This window comes from Podarcis gaigeae (genome assembly GCF_964106915.1).
Source record: "Podarcis gaigeae genome assembly, chromosome: 12".
Classification (NCBI taxonomy): Eukaryota; Metazoa; Chordata; class Lepidosauria; order Squamata; family Lacertidae; genus Podarcis; species Podarcis gaigeae.
The window spans coordinates 12,497,474-12,520,139 of NC_139688.1; the positions used below are offsets into that span (position 1 = coordinate 12,497,474).

The 22,666-nt window shown below is 43.5% G+C and overlaps 1 protein-coding gene across 8 annotated transcripts in view; it reads left to right on the forward strand.

Annotated features, from left to right (window-relative positions):
- Positions 1–22,666, forward strand: part of DPP6 (dipeptidyl peptidase like 6) — a 513,612-nt gene that overhangs the window by 412,011 nt on the left and 78,935 nt on the right. For all 8 annotated transcript variants that reach the window (XR_014556579.1, XR_014556580.1, XR_014556581.1 and 5 more), the window contains exon 7: positions 11,289–11,370. Coding sequence is in view for 2 of the 8 variants with exons in the window: in XM_083704775.1 (XP_083560901.1) it covers positions 11,289–11,370 (82 nt within the window). In the remaining 6 variants the exon portion in view is untranslated. The remainder of the gene's footprint in view (positions 1–11,288; positions 11,371–22,666) is intronic.

Here is a 22,666-nt window from a genome sequence, read left to right on the forward strand (position 1 = left end):
TCCTGCTGCTGTTTTCTGCAGATGCAATAGAGGCAGTGAAGAAAGTCTTCTTCGCCGTCGCTATCGCCACTTGGTAGGCTCGACGTTGAGCTCTAACCTGTGTCCGGTCAGATTCGGAATGAGTTATCCGCCACCGGCGCTCTAGCCGTCTCAACGATTGTTTCATTGCCCTCAGATCCGTGGAAAACCACGGGGCTCTCCGGGCTCCATGCAATCGGAGAGGGCGCTTCGGAGCCAAACAGTCAATAGCCCTGGTTAACTCCACATTCCAGTGGGCCACCAGGGAATCGGCTGAAAGGCCATCAACATGGGATAAAGCATCCCCTACCACTCTCTGGAAACCATTTGGATCCATTAAGTGGCGGGGGCAGACCATCCGAATCGGTCCCACCTCCCTGCAGAGGGGATGGGTCGCAGAGAAGTCCAGTTGCACCAGGAAGTGGTCTGACCATGGCACTTCTTTCGTTTCACTTTTACTTAGTGTCAGATCACCAACATCCGTAGAGGTAAACACCAGGTCCAAGGCATGTCCGCGGCTATGGGTTGGGCCAGACTTATTCAGGGACAGCCCCATGGAGGCCATGCTTTCCACGAAGTCCCGAGCGGCCCCTTGTAAGGTCGTGTCGGCATGGATGTTAAAACCCCCTAGGACAACCAAGCTAGGTGTCTCCAGGAGAACATCCGCCACGACCTGAAGCAGCTCGGGCAGGGAATCCTTGGTGCAGCGGGGAGGTCGGTACACCAAAAGGAATCCTGTACTGCCCCTATTGCCCAACTTCCAGAACATGCACTCAGAAAACTGGGTCTTCCCAATAGGACGCCTGGTACAAACTAATGACTTCCGAAAAATCACTGCAACCCCCCCTCCCCGCCCACATGACCTGGGTTGCTGTGCGTAAGAGAAACCTGGTGGACAAGCAGCGGCAAGGACAGGCCCATCTGCTTCATCCAACCAAGTCTCTGTTACACATGCCAGGTCAAGTCCTCCATCCATGATCAAGTCATGGATGGCAGTGGTCTTATGAATCATTGACCTGGCATTGCACAGCAACACTTTCAGGTCATGTGGGTATCCCTTGCTTATTCTAGTATTCATCCGGTCAGGACCAGACCCGGAGGCAGGGATAGTCCTCAGACAACGACTAAACCTGCCTCCTCTGTAATGACATGGTCTGGTCTTAGCGTAACTCCTCCTCCTACCCGTGATCACTGAGATCGGTTGTCCCAGTGCATTCCCCCCTGTGAAACATATCCCAGCCATTTTGTGGGCTGGGGCCCATTCCCCGGCAGCCCTGACCCCTCCCCTTAAGAATAAAATAACCCCTTTAAAAAAACAAAACAAAAAAAACACAAATAAAACAGTACAAACAAAAAACAATAAAAATTACAAAAATTACAAAAACATAAAATCAAACAAATTCCCAGGCCCAATAAACATCCACCCCCACCCCCCCCCACATACAAAAAATTCAAAATAATTTTTTAAAAAACATTTTGAAAGCACTCTGCACCCCTCCAGCAGTAACAGCAACTGTCCTAGTGAGGCCCGTGAGGCCCTGCCCTGGGCCAGGTGGTAAGTGGCAGGAAGGAGCAGGGCCCTCAGACACTCACATACAGGAGAGTCCTCCTGGGCAGCAAAGCGCAGCAGTCCTTTATGAGGCTTCAGGCCCCGCCCCAGGCCAGATGGTGAGTGGCAGGAAGGAGCAGGGCCCTCAGACACTCACATACAGGACTGGGCAGCAGAGCGCAGGAAGGAGCAGGGCCCTCAGACACTCACATACAGGACTGGGCAGCAGAGCGCAGCAGTCCTTATGAGGCTTCAGGCCCCGCCCCAGGCCAGATGGTGAGTGGCAGGAAGGAGCAGGGCCCTCAGACACTCACACAGGAGAGTCCTCCTGGGCAGCCGAGCGCAGCAGTCCTTATGAGGCTTCAGGCCCCACCCCAGGCCAGATGGTGAGTGGCAGGAAGGAGCAGGGCCCTCAGACACTCACACAGGAGAGTCCTCCTGGGCAGCAGAGCGCAGCAGTCCTTTATGAGGCTTCAGGCCCCACCCCAGGCCAGATGGTGAGTGGCAGGAAGGAGCAGGGCCCTCAGACACCCAACAGGAGAGTCCTCCTGGGCAGCAGAGCGCAGCAGTCCTTATGAGGCTTCAGGCCCCGCCCCAGGCCAGATGGTGAGTGGCAGGAAGGAGCAGGGCCCTCAGACACTCACATACAGTTGTGTCCGACTCTTTGTGACCCCATGGACCAGAGCATGCCGGGCACTTCTGTCTTCCACTGCCTCCCGCAGTTTGGTCAGACTCATGTTGGTAGCTTCGAGAACACTGTCCAACCATCTCGTCCTCTGTCGTCCCCTTCTCCTTGTGCCCTCCATCTTTCCCAACACCAGGGTCTTTTCCAGGGAGTCTTCTCTACTCATAAGGTGGCCAAAGTATTGGAGCCTCAGCTTCAGGATCTGTCCTTCCAGTGAGCTCTCAGGGCTGATTTCCTTAAGAATGAAGAGGTTTGATCTTCTTGCAGTCCATGGGACTCTCAAGAGTCTCCCCCAACACCATAATTCTTCAGCGATCAGCCTTCTTTATGGTCCAGCTCAGTTTGTACTTCCCTACAAATGGTTTTAGTCTCGCTCTCTTGAGCAACTGATAACTAGCCTGCTCCAACTTCTGCAGTGACAGCCCTTTGGATCTTTGCAATCAAATCAGCATTCATTGTTTTTGCCAAGGATGCCAAATAAAATATTGAGGGGGCAGGTAAGCCCCACCCCACATAATCAGTTGTATCACCCATACCATTTGAATCGCAATGCCCATCAACTTTGGGGGGCAGACCCCTCAAATATTTTATTGGAGGGGCCAAAGGGACCTCAAAGTTGGCTCCTATGGTTTCTGTGATGAATACCCCTCAACTTCAGTAGTCTTATGGGGAGGCAACACTATTCAATAATAAATGGGGCAGAACAGCCAGTTTAACAATAGTAACGCAACTCCACAATGCAGAATAAAAGCACCTGAGTAATCAATAAGTATGAGGTAATGAATTGCATGCAAAGCAGAGAACTCCGGATGACAGAAGCAGGCGAGGCAAACCAGAGAGGTGGTTGCAGATGTATCCAGAGTGCAAATGGAGCCCGGAAGATTTAGGAAAGTTGTCAGGCACTCTCTCTACCTTTGCCATGGTTTTATATTTAACAAGTGATCTTTATAATGTGGTGAATTAGAGGTGCACAAAAAGCCCACAGTAGACACGAAGTCTATCGGACTTCTTTGCTTTCATTCGTTGCTGAATCCATTATATTTCCGCAGAGCCAAAAGGACAGAATTATACGGGGCCTCCAGACAATGTATTTCTATCAGAGCATTGCTAAATGTGCCCCAGCTGCAACAAAACATGTCTCTCCCATATTGGTCTCTACAGCCACAGCAGGCACTGTAATTCTCCAGGGCTTGGACTTCACCCCTGAAGGCACATTCTTCCATTGCCTCCGAAGACAGATGGATGCCAGCAACAAAAACTAAATGTGGATGACAGAATAATAATAAGATGATGAAGTAAGAAACAAATAATGCACTTATGTTCTTCACATACAAAAGCTTCCGGCTTTACTCAACTCCAGGAACATCTGGGATAGTCTCCTTTTCTGAAACTCTGAAGATGCTGCTGTCGGCCAGTGTAGGAGGACACTGTTACTAGATGGTCCATCTCTGTAGAAGGCAGCTTTCTATGCACTGTTTCAACCCAATCTTTCCTTTCCTTTTTAAATTACTCTGTTAATGAAGAAGGAAGGTAAGAATAATTAGGAAGAGGCACTCCAGGCTAATTATGCAGAGCCATCATTTATTTAATGAGGCGAAATCTTCAGTACTAGAAAGAAAGAAACTGGAGCACAAACGGTGCCAGATCAAGGAATATGGTGCAGACTCAGCCTCTTCCACCTTCAGTCTTGCACAAAAAACACATCTTTTTACGTTCATCTGGCCGTGCCCTATTGGAGTTAGCCAGCGATGCATTTTCTTTGCTGCCTTTTGAATGTTTGATTTGCTGCTGTGCTTCTGGACGATTAAATTCGAAGTAGTAAAGCTTAGATTCAGAATCTCCAGCTCCATGCTAGTTAAGGTTTGTGCAGAAATTGATTGCCAATAGTTCTTTGCAAGACAATCCTTTTATACCAGTTTGGTCTGGATATCTTTTGTGCTCCACAAAACACAAAAGTGTCAGAGAGTTCACTTCCTCCCAGTAGTGGCCAAAATTCATCTGTATCTCACAAATCAGGCATTGTTGACAAAACCCATCTAAACTCAATAGGTAACCCCCAGCCCACCCATGTTTAAACATCTGGATTGCCAAAACAAAAAAAATTCCTTCCAGTTGCACCTTAAAGACCAACTAAGTTAGTTCTTGGTATGAGCTTTCGTGTGCATGCACACTTCTTCAGATACACATATATCTGGATTGCCAGATATGGATATATCAGATACACAATATCTGGATTGCCAGTTATTCCTGCAGCAACTGAATGCTAGAACATGCTGCTGGAGATAACAGTGATCCTTCTCGGCCTGTGGCTATGAAGCCCAGAAAACCAAGTGGCCTGTAAAATCTGTACAATATTTAATGCCCCTTAGAGCTCTTTCCTTCTAAGTGGTTCATTTTATCATTCGGTTGCTTTCAGCTTCTTGCCTTCAACTTGGTGGATAAGGCATAGCTTATAGCAGCTGAGTCAGAGGCTGAATTAGAGAAGCCAAATGAGGAATATGATGCCACCATCTCTTATAGGAAAGGGAATCTTATCTCTGTCTACAGAACATTTTTGGGATGCCAAAGTTATCTACGCTGCAAAACTTGCAGCCCTGATCAATGATTCTGTGTCATCCAGACTGGATTACTGTAACTCCCTATTGTTCAGCAGCCCTTGCCAGATTTTTAAATTGCTTCCAGAATTTTTCAAGGAATAGAAATCTGCCAGCGTAGTATCCCCAGTGGACAAACACTGGCTCCTGCTGTGATCTGAGCCTTGCAAGTTACATAGCAAGCTTGTACATGCTTTAGGACACCAGGCAGCATACTGTTTGAGGACACCTTGACCGATGCATCAATACCATCATGAAAGAAGCAAAAATGGCCACAAACACCCTCTATGATCCTGAGTGAACGTGCATTATGAAAACATTGCTGTGGTCTAAAATTCTCTTTTACCTCTGGAAGACTGTTCTTCCACTGCAGCTATTCTGTGACTGACACTGGCTTATTTCATTATCTCCATCAAGTTGTTGTTGTTGTTGTTGTTGTTAAGAGGTGCATCTTCAGCATCCATGGAAAGCAGTATAATGAAGAAGCTAAACCAGGCTTCCTCAACCTCAGCCCTCCAGATGTTTTGAGACTACAATTCCCATCATCCCTGACCACTGGTCCTGCTAGCTAGGGATCATGGGAGTTGTAGGCCAAAAACATCTGGAGGGCTGAGGTTGAGAAAGCCTGAGCTAGACACAACTCGGTGGGGAGGGAATTCCACAACTTAAGGGTTGCCACTGGGAACGCCCATTCCTGTTATCCCGCCCCCCAACTTTCTGGGGTCTGAAGAACTACCAAGTGCTGATCTTAACAGCCGGTAGGGTCTGTAGGGAAGCAGGAGATCTTTCACATATTTGGGACCTAAGTCAACTAGGGCTTTAAACACTAACATGAGCACCTTGAATTGGACCTGGAAACAAACAGGGAGTCAATGCAGCTGCTTTAAGAACCGTGGCCAAGTCATCTCTGTCCAAAAAGGAGCCAGGAAAGAACACTACTGTGCTCAGGTGTTGCTTGTGGGTTTCCTGTTGGACATTGCGAGAACAGGATGCTGGGTTACATGGGCCTTTGGGCTGAGGCAGCAGTGCTCTCCTTACATTCTTAGGAACCCATGTCTTGCCTAAATAAACACATAGGGAATATTACCTTTTTTACATACTAATAATTGCACGTTTTGTATTAAAGTTCAAGTTATACAGGATGACAGCATATCATCCTGTCAGGGAGATTTTCTCCCAGTTATAAAACCCTCTGTTAGAATTCAGAATGGCATTCATTCTCTGAGACACAGTTTCAGAGACTGTGGGGTTTTTTTATTATCCGTTCAGGTAAGCTCTACAGTTCCTGTGCTTTTTCTTTCTCCTTGTACTTCTGTGTATCTGCTGGGAAGTGCTTCTCATCCTGTCATTTTTCTCCTTTCCTCATTTGTAAGTGTTGAAGTAAACAAATCATGTTTTTTTTGTGTGTTTTTTTAACAAGGCCTTTTCTTTCTGTCAAAGTGTCTTGGTGCCTTCTGGAAGCTTATGTTTTTCTCAACACTCACCAGCCTGCCACTAACATTAATTTGTTTCTACACTGCCCTCCTTTTTTGGCCATTATATAGGGACATTTCATTTCAGCCCCAGTTCCAATGCAGTTGAGAGACTGCAAAGCAGAGACAATCATCTGTGAGTTAAACCAGGCAAGAAACAACTCCAAGTGCATAGGGAAGAGACTCCATGTTCCATACCTTCCAACTTCTGATGAAGGGCAGTTGGATGCACAAGGAATTAATGGAACAGCAATGAGCCAGTTTGGCATATTTGACATATTCTTTGCAGGACAGTGGGGGAACTGAACCAACCCATATTGGCTAAGGCACTACAAACAGTGATTATATCACATGCAGTTATCCCAATGAGCAGAAAACTGAGCAGCAGCCTGCTAGAATTCGGCATGCCAACTTGATGGACACCCAGTCCCTACTGAATGAATCCCATTAACTGATTGACTCATATATTGGATTTTGGATTTCAGTCTGTAGTTGTTCATCTTTAAATTTTAATTTTGCAAAATGTTACATATGCATCCATATACTTCACTGTCCTCGTCGTGCACTTGATAAACCATTCATCAAATCAGTGCATAGTCTTGAGGAAACCCAATTCTAAGCACATTTGCTCAGAAGTAAGGCATATATGCATTCAGTGAGACTTACTCTCAAACGAATAAGCGTAAGACTGCAGCCTTGGTCATCTTCATGGTGCCTCAGGACTGCAATTGCAGATTAGAGTGTTGGGTGCTCCTGTCCAGGGTGCTCTCTTCCTGGACAGTCCATTGCAAGGATTGCTGTCAGGGCAGGATTCTGAGGCAGAGGTCCAGCAGAATGAACAGAGGGGTCCCCAGTCACCGCAGGGTTGGTTTTATTTTTATTTTTTGTTTGTTTTGCAGAAGGAAGCAATGATCACCCTAATTCAATGACAAAGATGTTTCCAACTACCTCCTAGCCATTAGCTCTTATCAGCCATTAAACAGCAATATACTTAACCGCTTTAACAACTTGTTATCTCAAACAAAACACCGTAACTCTTGCCTTCCCTGTTAATTGATATCACTTGCAAAAATCAAGAAAGAATGTAAATAAACCCTTGACTGATCTTCCGTGCCTGCTGACTTCCATAGAGAAGTCAGCACATCTTCTGGGTGAAGATTATATGTGAAGCTCACACCTTTTGCACAGTGACAAGAGTAATTATACTCAAAATATCATGGCAGAAATGAAGTGAATGGAAGCCAAATTAATTAACTGAACCCTGGCTGAGTAGTTAAATACTGAAAATAATAAATGATCTGGAACATGAGAGAAAAATGAATGAGATTGTTGGAAACATGGATCTGCGTTCCATGATACAGTGGCATTTCAAGACCACCTTCCAAATGCTTGTTGATGTGCCTATGTTCTACAAATAAGACCACAAGGGAAGACTCAGAGAAACAATAGAAGAATGTTTATTGAGTTAAATTTAATTCTTAGAGAATACTAAGGTCAGAACCAAGAGACAAAAGGTTCAGCAAGTCTTAGCCTCCACATTCTGTTGGACTCAAGCTCTCATCAGCCCCAGCCAGTATGGCCAAGTGGTCAGGGATGATGAGAGTTGTAGACCCCAAAAAACAGCTGGAGGGCAGAGCAAGGTTGGAGAGACTCCTCCACAATACATGACAATCCATTTCATGACTTCCATGACTTAGATAGAGCAAGCCCTGATTTCGGCAAGGATTGTTGACTCTGGGTTCAGTTCAACCTCTGAGTCAGATAAATAGGTATTTTGAAAGAGCAGCACAAGGGGAAGCTGCCCTGAGGAAGGAGCTGGGGTTTGACAGTAACTCAGATCTCTTAAGTTAATTCATGGCTAAAGGCGTAGACTCAAGCCTTATTGAATGAAAGAAGAAGAAGCAGGATTAGAAAGCATTGTAGATGGTATCTCATTAGCCCAGGGACAGGGAACCTATCGTTTTGCGGGTGCAGTTGGACTTTGCAACTCCCATCAGTCCCAGTCAGCATGGCCATAGGTTCCCTAACCTTGCATTAAGAAAGAATAGTAATTTTCCAGGTGTTGAAATTGGTACAATAAAGAAAAATGTTCATTGCTGCACTGGCTTACCCTAACATCAGCCTGGTCACATTGTTTCTGCAGGTTTTTCTAATGCTTGAAAAATAAGATTCCCTTACTGAGGTTGACCAGAGGCACAATGAATTGCTGTGTACATCAAGAGTAACAATAGTTCTTCTCCTATGAACTTTCAACTCCGTTGAAAACTTTTTTCTGCCTCTAGCCTTTCCAGCTTGTCTAATCATAAATTGAAAAGGAATCGCTCCAGTTTTAAAAAATGAGACCAATAAACCATTGTTACCTGCAGTGATACTGAGCCAGGCATCACTTGGCAATGTATTATTCACCTGAATGCTGCAATATTATATTTCTCCCTCATCTATTGTTGTTTGCAAAGTCACTGTAGATTTTGGAAGCAAGCCAGAAATGTTTTGCAGACTTGCTTCATCCACAGGCATCAGAAAATTAACCAGAAGGTAGATCAAAAGCTAGAATTATTTCTCATCTTTAAAAATAGATAACAGAGAGTGACGGGGGAGAAAGAGGAAGGGGAAACAAAGCTTTTAAAAGCAGCAGAACTTGTATACGGCAGTTACAAAAGGGGGAGCCTTCATTCATCTGTGTTATGTTACCCCTTATCCGTTATCAAAGCAGGTTTGTGCTTCAGATTCTCCTAGTAATAGAATCTCACTCTCCTGAAAGATGATGCAGTGAATGGAACTGACAGGGCCTGTCTGTTATGTGCTCTGGATGATTGCTTATAATTGGGACTGTGGCTTCTTGATGCTACATTCGTTCCCTGAAGCTTTAGTTACAAGCCTTAAGTAAAGTGTACAATCTGTTGATTTGGAAAATGGCAGCAAATGGGGGATAGGAGGTGTAACGTAACATTTTCTGAGCAAGATGGAAAATGCTTGCCCAAATATTTTTATTAGGCAAGAGAAGGTCACGTGTTCAGAAAGCCTGTTGAAGATTTTGGGGTGGGTTGTTGTTGTGGTTTTCTGCCCTCTACTAGGGTCACTACCATGTGTCCTATTTTACAGTCCTCTTTTCTTGAAAGACAGTCAAAGGACAGCCATCTGTCTGAAGGTGTCCTCTGTCCAGTCCAAGTTGGCTTGGAAGGTACAGAACCATAAAAAGCTCACAGCTTCAAAAGTCAGCAGAATATGTGTCATATTTCTACACATAATTTTCTCAAATGTGTTTCTCAAATTTTCTCAAAACAATTCCTTCTATGGTAGCTGATTCTAAACAGCAGCAGGACAAATGTGGGTGTCTCCCATGATGCTAGGTAGATATTTCATAGCCAATTTTAATGAAAATATATGGAGAGCTGCATATTTGCAAGCTTTATGCTGACTAAAGCATGGAAATGTAGAAGGAAGTCTGCTCAGAATTTGCAAATTCATGAGGTCTGTGTGGGTACCTAAGGGAAGTGGATCTAACTCTCTTTTATGTCTACAAGGCAACTTTTTCCGACACAACTATTTCATTCTCTCTGCACAGCACGATCTTCATTTAGATATGTTAGAATAGTTTTTAATTTAACTGATAACCTGGTGTTGTGTGCAGTCCTTTGCTGATTACAGGGAAACCTCCCACTTGCCTGCAATAGAGTTGGCAATATGAGCATCTAGTGCAGTTGTAATGCACGCTGGAAGTTTTTTCAGGAATAAAGCCTTAATTCCCCCTCTGTGGATGAAGTGACTGGTTCAAATGAGAGCAGCCTCTTAAAAAGGGACAATGAAGTAGAAGCAGGGTATAATTTTACTGTCCCTGTTTTTGTGCCTTAAATTCCCCCCATTGCTTCACCTTCTTGGTAGGAAAAGCTTGCCTGAATTTGTGTGTGTTGCCAGCAGCAATAAAAATTAGCAACCTTGGGTGGAGGGGTGTGTGTGTGTGTGTGTGTGTGTGTGTGTGTGTGTGTTCCTTCCCTTCTCCTAAGCACAGTTATAATCACAGCTTGTTCTACATTAACACCGTTTAGGGGGTGAACACATGGCTTGAGATTGCTAGCATCAGTTGCTACAGAGTGGGCTGTCATGGTGCATTACTTACTATCTCTGTTTTATCCCTTTCAACCGAGTTGACATACTGAGAAAATGGGCTAAGTGTACAGGAAGAGAGTGGCATATGGTTTCACCTCTGTCTCGCCCAACCTGCCACCCAAGTGACTGCGCTAACACAAAGCTGTTGCTACATGCGACAGACAAACCATGGCAGACTTAAGACTGGTATCCACGTACCTGAGGCTAAACCTCATTGAACGCAGTGGGACTCCCTTCTTGTAGACATGCATATAATTTCACTGTCCCATCCGTATCATCTGCAAGCCTCTTGAAACAGCATAGTTTGCCCTTTCTGTGCAAAAACATTATGCCTGCCACATGGGTAGCTCAGATGGTTACAGCCTGGTTTTGATAATGCCAGGGTTGCAGGTTTGATTCCCGTATGGGATAGCTGCATATTCCTGCATTGCAGGGGGTTAGACAAAAAATTCACACTAAAACGCTGGATTTTTTTTCATGAGAATTTTTTTTGGGGGGGGATATCACAAATTACTGCACAAATTTGGAGAACTGAATCTATGACTGGAATAATGTGAAACCGAGAGAACCAAAACTGACACACCCTCCCATCCCTACTCCTAACACAACACACCTTGCTGCATTGTAATCAACATTATGGAAGCCAGAAGGAAAAGTGTTTGCAAGTTTGTGGCGATAAATGCAGGGAAGGGGTTGTCCGCTGCTAAAAGTGGGATGGTCAAAAGGGCTCTTTGGACACACACAACCTCTTGAAGATAAACCGTAAAGTAACGTTTTGGATACTGGCTCTTGTAAAATTTGATCCCAGGTATTAATGCAGCTGAAATTCTTACTTCTCCCTTTTCTTTTCTTTTTATCTACAGGGAACCTCAAAATTTGTATCCTCCTGAAGTTAGCAACACAAAGCTTCAATATGCAGGATGGGGACCCAAAGGCCAACAGCTGGTAAGGAAACCTTTTGCAAGTGGCTGTTTCGTTACAAATTCATTTGCCCCAATGTGAACTGCAGCTGTCAAGCAGGAAGTCGGGTATCTGCACACAGTACATCATGTAAAATGAGAAGCAGCACTGAGATGTGGATTAGGCCAAGCCTGGCTCTGCTTCTCCAGTTGTAAAATGGAAGTCATGGAGCTGTTTGTGAAGTTTATCAAGAACGGGGTGGCAAACACACCTTTTGAGCTGCGGGAGCATTTACGTGATTAAAAACAATGCACGCATATAAAAATTGCTCCGCTACATAAAATCAGAGGTCAGCCTAGTCCCAGCAGCAGCCAGCCAGAGGCTTCTGGGAAGCCCGACAAATAAGGCCTTCCCTGTTGTTTGTACTCCAGTAACGAATATTCAGAGGTAGAGTGCCTCTGAAACTAGAGGTTCAGGGATAAGGAAAATGAAAATGACATAGCAATAGGAGCCTTTTGCATTACAGTAAACAAATTGAAGCACATACTATTTCTATGCATTCCAAAGTCCACAGCTGGACAATACCTTAATAAGGGACAACCAAAATGTCAGGAAAGTGAGCAAGGTTTTTATTTCACTGTTGCTCACTATTTTGTGCCATTTGTGGTTGGTTCTAATAAAAGGAACCTGCTTCCGACTGAGGCAGACCATCCCTCCTCCTATCTCAGTATTGTCTGCACTGATTGACAGTGGCTTTCCAGCCACAGGGGTAAGCAAACTTTTTCAGCAGGGGGCTGGTCTACTGTCCCTCAGACCTTGTGGGGGCTGGTCTATATTTTTTTGGGGGGGAATGAACAAATTCCTATACCCCACAAATAACCCAGAGATGCATTTTAAATAAAAGGATACATTCTACTCATGTAAAAACACATCGATTCCCTGACCGTCCGCAGGCTGGATTTAGAAGGTGATTGGGCCGGATCCAGCCCCTGGGCCTTAGTTTGCCTACCCATGCGCCAGGGTTTCAGGCTGGCTTCTCTCCCAGCCATACCTGGAGATGCTGGGAACTGAATTTGGGTCCTTCTGGATGTGAAGCAGATGCTCTCCCTCTGAGCTATATCCCTTCCCCAAAGTAGGTATTGCACAACTCTGAATTTCAGGGGTTTTCTCGTGGAGTAGCACGGCTTCCTCATCTTTTTACGTGCCTTGAATAATTTCAAAACAGGCCCTCTTCCTGCAGACTAAGCAAGCAGTTTCACCACTGATAGAACCGTGGGGTGGGGAAGTCTCTGTCTTGCACAGGAGGCAGGGATGGAGAGAGAGAGAGAGAGAGAGAGAGAGAGAGAGAGAGAGAGAGAGAGGGAAATGCTGATGGCTCAGTCTGATCCTTTGAGGATGCTCCGTGATGCTGCCAGTCTTGTGCATTGAGTTTCCCCACAGCTCTTGTCGGTTTCCTTTTGCTCTTCGCGATCATTGGATTAACACCGTGTCGCATGACGCAGCTGTGCATAAAATAATGCACTCCTGCAATAACCAGAGACTGCCTTCGGGAGCTCTTGAAGGAGTTAGGAGGGAGAAAATGATTTACTACTATTATTCAGTTCTTTAATTGGCTTGTTTGTTTTTGCTTTCTACGAACGGAGTGCATCTGCAGTTGAGACTGGGTGATTAAATTATGTGCATTTCTGTTTTCAGTCTTGTGCATTAGTTGGGCACGCAGGAAGTCCTATCTGGGTCTTTCCTCCACCAGCAGTTCAGATGGAAACAACTGTACAAACTATAAGCTGCAATAAGCTCTGTGGGGAGAGTGTTCTCCTTTTATTCTGCACAGTACCTGCTTTGCGGAGGAATAAGCCTCAGTTTCCAATTTGGTGCTTAGGGCAGGCAATAGAATGATACACCATGGATGTAGACAGCTCAGAGTTTGAATTTGATATCCCGCCTTTCACTCCCCTTCAGGAGTCTCAAAGCGGCTAACATTCTCCTTTCCCTTCCTCCCCAACAACAAACACTCTGTGAGGTGAGTGGGGCTGAGAGACTTCAAAGAAGTGTGACTGGCCCGAGGTCACCCAGCAGCTGCATGTGGAGGAGCGGAGATGCGAACCCAGTTCCCCAGAGTACGAGACTACCGCTCTTAACCACTACACCACACTGGCTCTCATCGACCAATCCTGCATGTATCCCTTTCTGTCCTTACTGACTGCTGTGAACGCAGCAGGTGCTGCCAGTGTTTACTTAAGGCGCTGACATACAAATAGTTCGCGTTCAGTGAAAATTTTCAATCTTTCCTTGCCTGCTTTGGAAACAATGGGTGTTCTAGAAGATTCTGAGATAGTACTCATTGTCCAGGCCTTTTGAGAATGTACCCTGTAACACAGCCAATGCTCACTCGTGGCTCCATATTACACACAAGCAAACCATCCTTGTGGTGCAGCAGTAAAACTGCTAGCATATTTGCAAAGCTAAGCAGGGTCTGGTATGGTTTCAGATTGGATGGGGTACCACCTTTTGAGATTCCTGGAGGTTGGACTAGATAACTCTCAGGGTCTCTTCCAATGCTTCTATGATTCTGTGATCATGGTCGCATATTCCACCATTGGTAATTGTGAACAAGTCTACTTGAGGAAAGTTTATTCCCTGTAACTGAGCTTCTCATAGATAAATCCCTAATTTGGCATGGTAGGGATTCAATTAAGTTTGCATATAAAGGTGAACCTACCAAATTCATCTTTTTCCAAAACAATACACAAATTGAAACACAGTCATCCTTTGAAATTTGCACTTACCGTATTTTTTGCTGCATAAGACGCACCAGACCACAAGACGCACCTAGTTTTTGGAGGAGGAAAACCAGAAAAAAATATATTCTGAATCTCAGAAGCCAGAACAGCAAGAGTGATCTCTGTGCAGTGAAAGCAGCAATCCCTCTTGCTGTTCTGGCTTCTGGGATAGCTGTGCAGCCTGCATTCACTCCATAAGACGCACACACATTTCCCCTTACTTTTTAGGAGGGAAAAAGTGAGTCTTATACAGCAAAAAATACGGTATTTTGCAGTGCAGCTTTCAAGTCAAGCAAGGTGGAGAAGGCGGAAGGAGAGTGTGACAACAATTGACATTCACACTTCTAAGAATTTGTGGTATATTTCTCCACCCAGGCAATGTGTAGTTTGCATAACAATGTATAATGTTAGAACAAACAATATACAAAAATGTGTTATATCAAGAGATATTTTGCTATGCAAAAACTGTGTATATTGGGCAAAATTGCATACAGACATGTGTACATTGGAGAAATTGGTTCTAAAACAGGGTTTCCCAAACTTGGGTCTCCAGCAGTTTTGCAACTACAGTTCCCATCATCCTTGACCATTGGTCCTGATAGCTAGGGATGAAGGGAGTTTAGTCCAAAAAACAGCTGGAGACCCAGGTTTGTGAAACCCTGCTCTAAAATGTTTGTGCGTTTTCATGAGGACTTTTATTTAAAAAAACAATTGAAAACTTCTGTGGAAATGTAGACAACTGAACTTAAGATTAGAGGAATGAGAAACTGAGAGTTACCAACAATGGCAGATTTGGTCATCCCTAATAGTTGCGGAATGAATACCTGCTAAGGGCTAAAGAGCTGCGTTCTCAACCGAGTCGCAACAGCTGCCTTTGCCCCAGGTGCATCTAACCCCTGCCTATTTTTATGGGCATCAGCATTCCAAAGACAGGGACGGATATCTCTTCCATGGTGCTGCTGTCCTTTAAAGTGAAAATTTATGGGATTGCTCGCGGCACCATCTACACACAAAGCATGTGCTCTGCCACTGAATTGCTAGAGGCACGGACTCTTACGTCTGGACCGCAAGGCAGCAGCTGCACTTCTGACACTTCTCATTCATTATATTTTTCACTGAATTGAACTCAGTCCCGTGGGTCTCATTGAGTCTGAGGAAGTTGCACAGGGCAGTTTTTGGAAGTGGGGAAGAGCCTCATGAAAGGCTCTTTGGTTGCCGATTTCAATCCAGCCAGCTCTTTCGATTTGTGCACAAACATAAACCTGGCTGGTGTGTTTGTTTTTGAGCCGGGTTTCCACAGAGCCTGCACCATTAACTTTCCACGATTCGATTCTCTCATATCTCTTCATTTGCGGTGACATCTGAGTCAAAATTAAGCTGCAGTTCGCCATGTGTCATTAGGTTAGTTTAGGTGACTTGTAGGAGGCGAGTAGGAAGCCAGGAATGGGGAATATAATAATATTTAATAGCCATACCTATCTGTTCATTTGGAGGAGATGTCAAAGGGATAGCCTCAAGAGAAACAATCCATTAAGCAATTGGGAAAGGGGAGTCTGTCAGGGCAAAGGAGGAATCTCATTATGGCTACTCTTAGCTTGAGGAAGATGTGAGGAGCCTGGAATTTTGTATAACACCTAAAATGGTAGTTTTCAGACTGTGCTAGGGCGGGCAGCCTATGATAAGGTTACCAGACACCCCCATTTCCTGGGGACTGATTTACAAATCAGTCCCCTGACAAAATCCATCTATTTAGTAGGGAGTTGAAAAGTGTCCCTGGATTCATTGAAAAAAATCTGGTAACTTTAGCCTATGGCTGTCCAGAAGATGCTGAACTACAACTCCCATCATCCTTGATTATTAGCCATGCTGACTGGGACTGAAACTTGAGGTCTAGCGTCATCTGGAGGCCACAGGCTCCCCAACCTGTTCTAAGGAATGCTGGGGTTCCTCAGAAGCATGTATTTGGTGAAAAGATAAGAAATGGCAGACAAGCTCCTGACAGCTGTACAGCGGTACCTCGGGTTAAGTACTTAATTCATTCCGGAGGTCTGTAGTTAATCTGAAACTGTTCTTAACCTGAAGCACCACTTTAGCTAATGGGGCCTCCCGCTGCCGCCGCGCTGCCACCATGCAATTTCTGTTCTCATCCTGAAGCAAAGTTCTTAACCCGAGGTACTATTTCTGGGTTAGCGGAGTCTGTAACCTGAAGCGTATGAAACCTGAAGCGTATGTAACCCAAGGTACCACTGTATACAACTTTTAGAAAACATCTGAAGGCAGCCCTGTGTAGGGGAATTTTAAATGTTTGATGTTTTCTGTTGGAAGCTGCCCACCACTTTAGCTAATGGGGATTCCTGCTGCCGCTGCGCCGCTGTTCTTATCCTGAAGCAAAGTTCTTAACCTGAAACACTATTTCTGGGTTAGTGGAGTGTGTAACCTGAAGCATATGTAACCTGAAGCGTATGTAACCCAAGGTACCACTGTACTGTTAACTGCCAAAGTTCATTTATTTTTATTTATTTGTTTCATAAAATTTATGCACCACTTGATTGTAAAAAAGAAAACAACACTTCAAAGCAGGTTACAAAAAATTTGTTCTCCAAATTCTGGGGGATAGAGGAAGATAAGGACTTTAAAATTGTGACTGCCTTTAGACTGGGAAAATTGATAAAGAAGGACAAGTCCAGAGACTGTTTGGTTATTTTGAGATCGAGAGAGGAAAGAGACAAGATACTAGGCCTACACTTCAAAAAATCCTTGGAGATAGAAGGAAAAAAGGCTGAAATTTACAGAGACATACCTAAACACCTTTTGGACCTTAGGACTACTTATATAGATTTGACCAAATTGTTGAGATATAACACAATCCCTTATAGGTGGGAGTTTCCGCAAGGACTATCATTTACTTACAAAGGAAGGAAAGTAAGAATTAAAACACCGGAGGACCAACAGAAGTTCCTACACGACCACGAGGAGGACCTCCAGAAAGGAGCTGCAGCTTCTTGGCCTCCACCACCACCGGGACCATCTCCAAAGCCTACACCGCCTGGATCTGGACCAACATTACCACCTCCGGGATCGGAGGGAAGCCTAGACACCCCATTGTAGACCCACCAATTAGACCAGGATGTCGCTGCAGCTTCTTAGTTGGAATATAAATGGCGGAAATTCTCTGGAAAAAAGAAGAAAAGTATTTCATATTTTGAAAAAAGAACATTTGGACATTATTTGCCTGCAAGAAACGCATGTGACAAGGCTCCACAGAAAAGTGTTAATTAATAAAAGACTAGGCCAAGAATTTATCTCTTCGGATAAAGTGAAGAAAAGAGGTGTGGTGATATATGCAAAGGAGAGCCTGTCACCGAAATTCTTATTTAAAGATGAACACGGCAGAATTTTGGCGATTGAAATTCAGACACAAGGAGAAAAATTTTTGATATTAGGAATATACGCCCCAAATGAAGGAAAATCGGAATTTTTCAGGAAGCTGCATGAGATTATGCTGGACTACTTAGACTATAACAACATCATCATGATGGGTGACATGAATGGGGTTGTGTCTGTAAATATGGATAAGTCGCAAAGTGCTAACATAACGAAAGATGGCAGACTACCTAAAACTTTTTTTGAAATGACTGACAATGTGGACTTAATTGACATATGGAGGGTTAAGAACCCCCTAGGAAAAGAAGGGACTTTCTTTTCTGAAGCTCATCTGACATGGACACGAATCGACCAAATATGGATAACTAGAGGACTGGCACCCAAGACTAGAAAGGTGGAAATCTGCCCAAAAACCTGCTCCGACCATAATGCTTTGAAAATGGAATTGAGACTAAATACAACCGGATCCTTCAGATGGAAAATGAATGACACCTTATTAAGGGACGAGAAGATTGTTAAGAAGGCCCTTAAGAAGGACTATTTTGAGATAAATTTAAATACTACTGTGGAAAAAAGAATAATCTGGGACGCAAGTAAAGCAGTCATGAGAGGGTTTCTAATACAACAAAATACGATCAAGAAAAAATTCTGGAATGAAAAGAAGGAGAAGATATTGGAAAAAATAAGAGATGGAGAGAAAAAATTAAGATCTAGGCCAAAGTCGAAGGAGGTGCTGAGAGAAGTGAAATTCTTCCAAGCACAATATTTGAAACTGATAAATCAAGAGGTGGAATGGAAAATTAAACAAATGAAACAAAGATCCTTTGAATCAGCAAATAAGTGTGGGAAACTGCTAGCATGGCAGTTGAAAAAGAGACAAAAACTTAATACTGTTACAAATCTAGAGATTGAAGGGAGAATGGTTCAGAAACCCGAGGAAATTAGAAAGTGCTTCCAGAGATATTTCAAAGAACTTTATTCACAAGGGCCACAGAAAGATTCGGAGGTGGACCAATTTCTTAAAACCAACGGATTACAGAAAATACCTCAGGAAATGAGAACAACCCTGAATAGTAATATCACACAGCAAGAAATTGAAAGTGCCATTCAGAACCTCCAATTAGGCAAATCTCCAGGCCCCGACGGACTTACCTCCAAATACTATAAGGTTTTGAAAGACTATTTGATACAGCCTTTGTTGGAGGTTTGTAACCAGATTATGGAGGGGAGGAAGGCACCGGAAACGTGGAAAGAAGCCTTCATCACATTGATACCCAAACTAGAAACTGAAAAGACTCAGCTGAAGAACTCACCGCCCCATCTCACTCCTAAATGTGGATTACAAAATTTTTGCAGACATTTTGGCAAGTAGGTTTAAAAAAGTGCTTAATGAAGTGATCCATAAAGACCAGGCTGGCTTTCTCCCTGGTAGGCATTTGTTTGGCAACACAAGAAACATTATCGACATTTTGGAACTTTTACAAACAAATCTAAACACTAGAGCGGTGTTAATTTTTATTGATGCGGAGAAAGCCTTTGATAATATTTCCTGGATGTTTATGAAGAAAAATTTGGAAGGGATGGGAGTGGGGCGGGGGTTTGAAAATGGAATAGAAGCAATATATTCAGAACAAAAAGCGAAATTGATAGTAAACAATGTGGTGACAGAGGAGTTTAAAATTGAAAAAGGGACACGGCAGGGGTGCCCCCTATCCCCCCTATTGTTTATTTCAGTTCTGGAGGTGCTATTGAACATGATTAGAAAGGACCGGTTGGTACAGGGAATTGAGGTCGGAGTGAAACAATATAAATTGAAAGCATTTGCAGATGACCTGGTATTAACATTGCAGGAGCCTGTCTCTAGTACTAAAAGAGTGTTAGAATTAATTTCGGACTTTGGTCGGGTGGCGGGATTTAAGCTGAACAAGCAAAAAACTAAGGTTATAGCAAAAAATTTGACAAGTACAGAAACAGATGAGTTTGTGAAGGAAACAGAATTAAATGTGGTTAAAAAAGTAAAATACCTAGGGGTGTATCTGACCTCCAAAAATTTGAATTTGTTTAAGGATAACTACGAGAAATGTTGGTTAGAAATCAAAAGAGATTTGGAAACATGGTCAAGATTGAAACTTTCCTTGTTGGGCCGAATAGCAGCTATAAAGATGAATGTATTGCCAAAAATGCTATTTTTGTTTCAGACCCTACAGGTCGTGGACAAGGTGGAATGTTTTGGAAAGTGGCAGAGGGATATTTCTAAGTTTGTTTGGCAGGGCAAAAAGCCCCGAATAAAGTTTAAGATACTAACTGATGCGAAAGAAAGAGGGGGATTTGCCCTGCCAGACTTGAGGTTATATTACGAAGCTGCAGCCTTCTGCTGGTTGAAAGATTGGATTTTACTGGAAAACACTGATGTCCTAGATCTGGAAGGGTTTGACAATGCTTTTGGGTGGCATGCATATTTGTGGTATGACAAGGTTAAAGTGCACAAATTGTTTAAAAACCACATTGTCAGGAGAGCAATTTTAATGGTCTGGACAAAATATAAAGACTTATTGGAGAGTAAGACTCCGAGGTGGCTCTCACCGGTGGAGGCCAAGGCACGTAAGAGACCTAATATGGAAGCCAATTGGCCTAAATATGGGGAAATCATTGAAAAGATTGGAGACAATTGGAGGTTGCAGAGCTTGGAAAAACTAAAAAACAAGGTGCGAGATTGGTTGCATTATGCACAAATTCAAGAGGTCTTCAAAGTAGATAAGAAGGTTGGATTCCAGGTGGAAAAATCGAAACTAGAGACAGAATTGTTAGAACCAAAAAGTAAACTACTTTCGAGAATGCTGCTTAAATGGAATACTCAGGATGAGACAGTCAAATCCGCCATGATAAAGTGGGCGCAGGATTTGGGGCATAACATTATGTTTGAAGACTGGGAAAGGTTATGGAACACCGGAATGAAATTTACGGCATGTAGTGCCTTGAAGGAAAACATTATGAAAATGATATACCGGTGGTACATGACCCCAGTCAAGCTTGCTAAGATATATCACCTGTCTGATAATAAATGCTGGAAATGTAAAGAGGCGGAAGGGACATTCTTTCACCTCTGGTGGACCTGCCCGAAAGTGAAGGCCTTCTGGGAAATGATCCATAATGAACTAAAAAAGGTACTGAGATTTACCTTACCTAAGAAACCAGAGGCCTTCCTTCTGGGCATGGTGGACCGGAGAGTGTTTAAGAAGGACAGAACTTTTTTTATGTATGCTACTACAGCAGCAAGGATTCTGATTGCAAAATATTGGAAGACACAAGATTTACCCACACTGGAGGAATGGCACACGCAGTTGATGGACTATATGGAACTGGCCGAAATGACTGGCAGAATCCGAGACTTGGGAGAAGAAACATTCGAGGAGGATTGGAGAAAATTTAAAGACTATTTGGAAAAACATTATAAGTTGTATGAATGTTAAAAAACGCACCCTCTAGGAAATTCTAGCTTCAGTAATGTTAAATTAAAGAAATGGAAATTAAGGTACAAGGAGTCAGAGATAGAATAATGAAACAACTTTATTGTGTTAAAATGAAAATGTACATGATTTGGGTTATAATATATTTGAAATTAGGTAACATGATAAAAAGGAAGATATAATAAGTATTGAAACAAGTTAACAAATTGCAGACCATGTTTCCAAATCTCTTTTGATTTCTAACCAACATTTCTCGTAGTTATCCTTAAACAAATTCAAATTTTTGGAGGTCAGATACAGCCCTAGGTATTTTACTTTTTTAACCACATTTAATTCTGTTTCCTTCACAAACTCATCTGTTTCTGTACTTGTCAAATTTTTTGCTATAACCTTAGTTTTTTGCTTGTTCAGCTTAAATCCCGCCACCCGACCAAAGTCCGAAATTAATTCTAACACTCTTTTAGTACTAGAGACATGTGTTAATAATATAACATCATTTACTCAACAAGCTTGTCTGCAATTACAAATGGAGAACAGATGTGGTTTTAAGTCTCTTTTTCCTCCCACCCCACGCCACCTCACTACCCTGAGCTTAAAGCAAGTGAGCCCAAAAGGATTGTTTTTAAACCTCCAGGAATCAGGGATTTTGAGGCTCCGGCAGTATAATAAGGTACAGACAGCATTACAGGTCAGTTTGGAACTCTCAGCAATAAATCATCATTTAGTCCTGGATCTGTCCAGTGGTACTCATAATTGCTGACCCAGTTCTGAATCTAGCTGAAGGGAGCCAAGCTCAGCACGGCTGCAAATGTAGTGCGTCCATCATCACCAACTTTCCCATACAATGTGCAGCTACACAGGAGTGTTGTTTGCACTCCAGGGTGCACTCTGAATTCATGCAAGTCCTAAGGCAAGGCTAAAGAAACTTGGCTGTCAGTCGGCATGGATTGAGTGCCAAGCTAGACACAGTGTTAGTTTTATGAATATAATTAAATTGCCCACTTTTAAATAGCAGCATTGGGGTGGAGGAGGAGGGGGGAATCAGGGCACATGAACCTTCCTCCCTCCACACTGTAGTCTCATGAAAATGCCCATGCTATTCTCCCCCGAGAGAAGCTTTTGTCAACATCTCACCCAGACACTGGGGTGTCGATCCTCATATTCCGCTCCCTAGCAGCCGCTAATGCATCACTGAGTAATTGGAGAAAGCATTGCAAGTGTGTACCTGGACTCACCAGCACTTGTTTATGTCCATATATACACTGCTGAGAGTTTTAGGATATTTTGCTGGCATTATGAGGTGTGCTTGTTATGGATGTGTGTTAACCTTATGCCCACAAGAAGCCCTCACACGAAGGAATAAAGAAAGCTTGGTTTATTATATGAAATAAGACTGTCGATATATAAATGCTGCTTCAGACCACAAAGTTACAATCTAAGCAGGTAGCAAATCCTGCACTACATTCACACTTTGATTAAAGAGTAAAAGATCCCCTAACTAAAAGGCCTACAGAAATGTGAGCGTGGCAATTTTGCCATAAACCCACACTACGAGTGGAAAGAGGGGCGGAGAGGAAAGTATAACTCTCCTTGAAGTGAAGCTTCAGGGCTAAGTGCTGTCCTGTTGGAACTAGAAGAAGTAGCCAACTACTGGAAAATCTGGAGTTTTAATAATGTTCTTGGCTAATGCCTCCTTAGTAGGAGGGGATT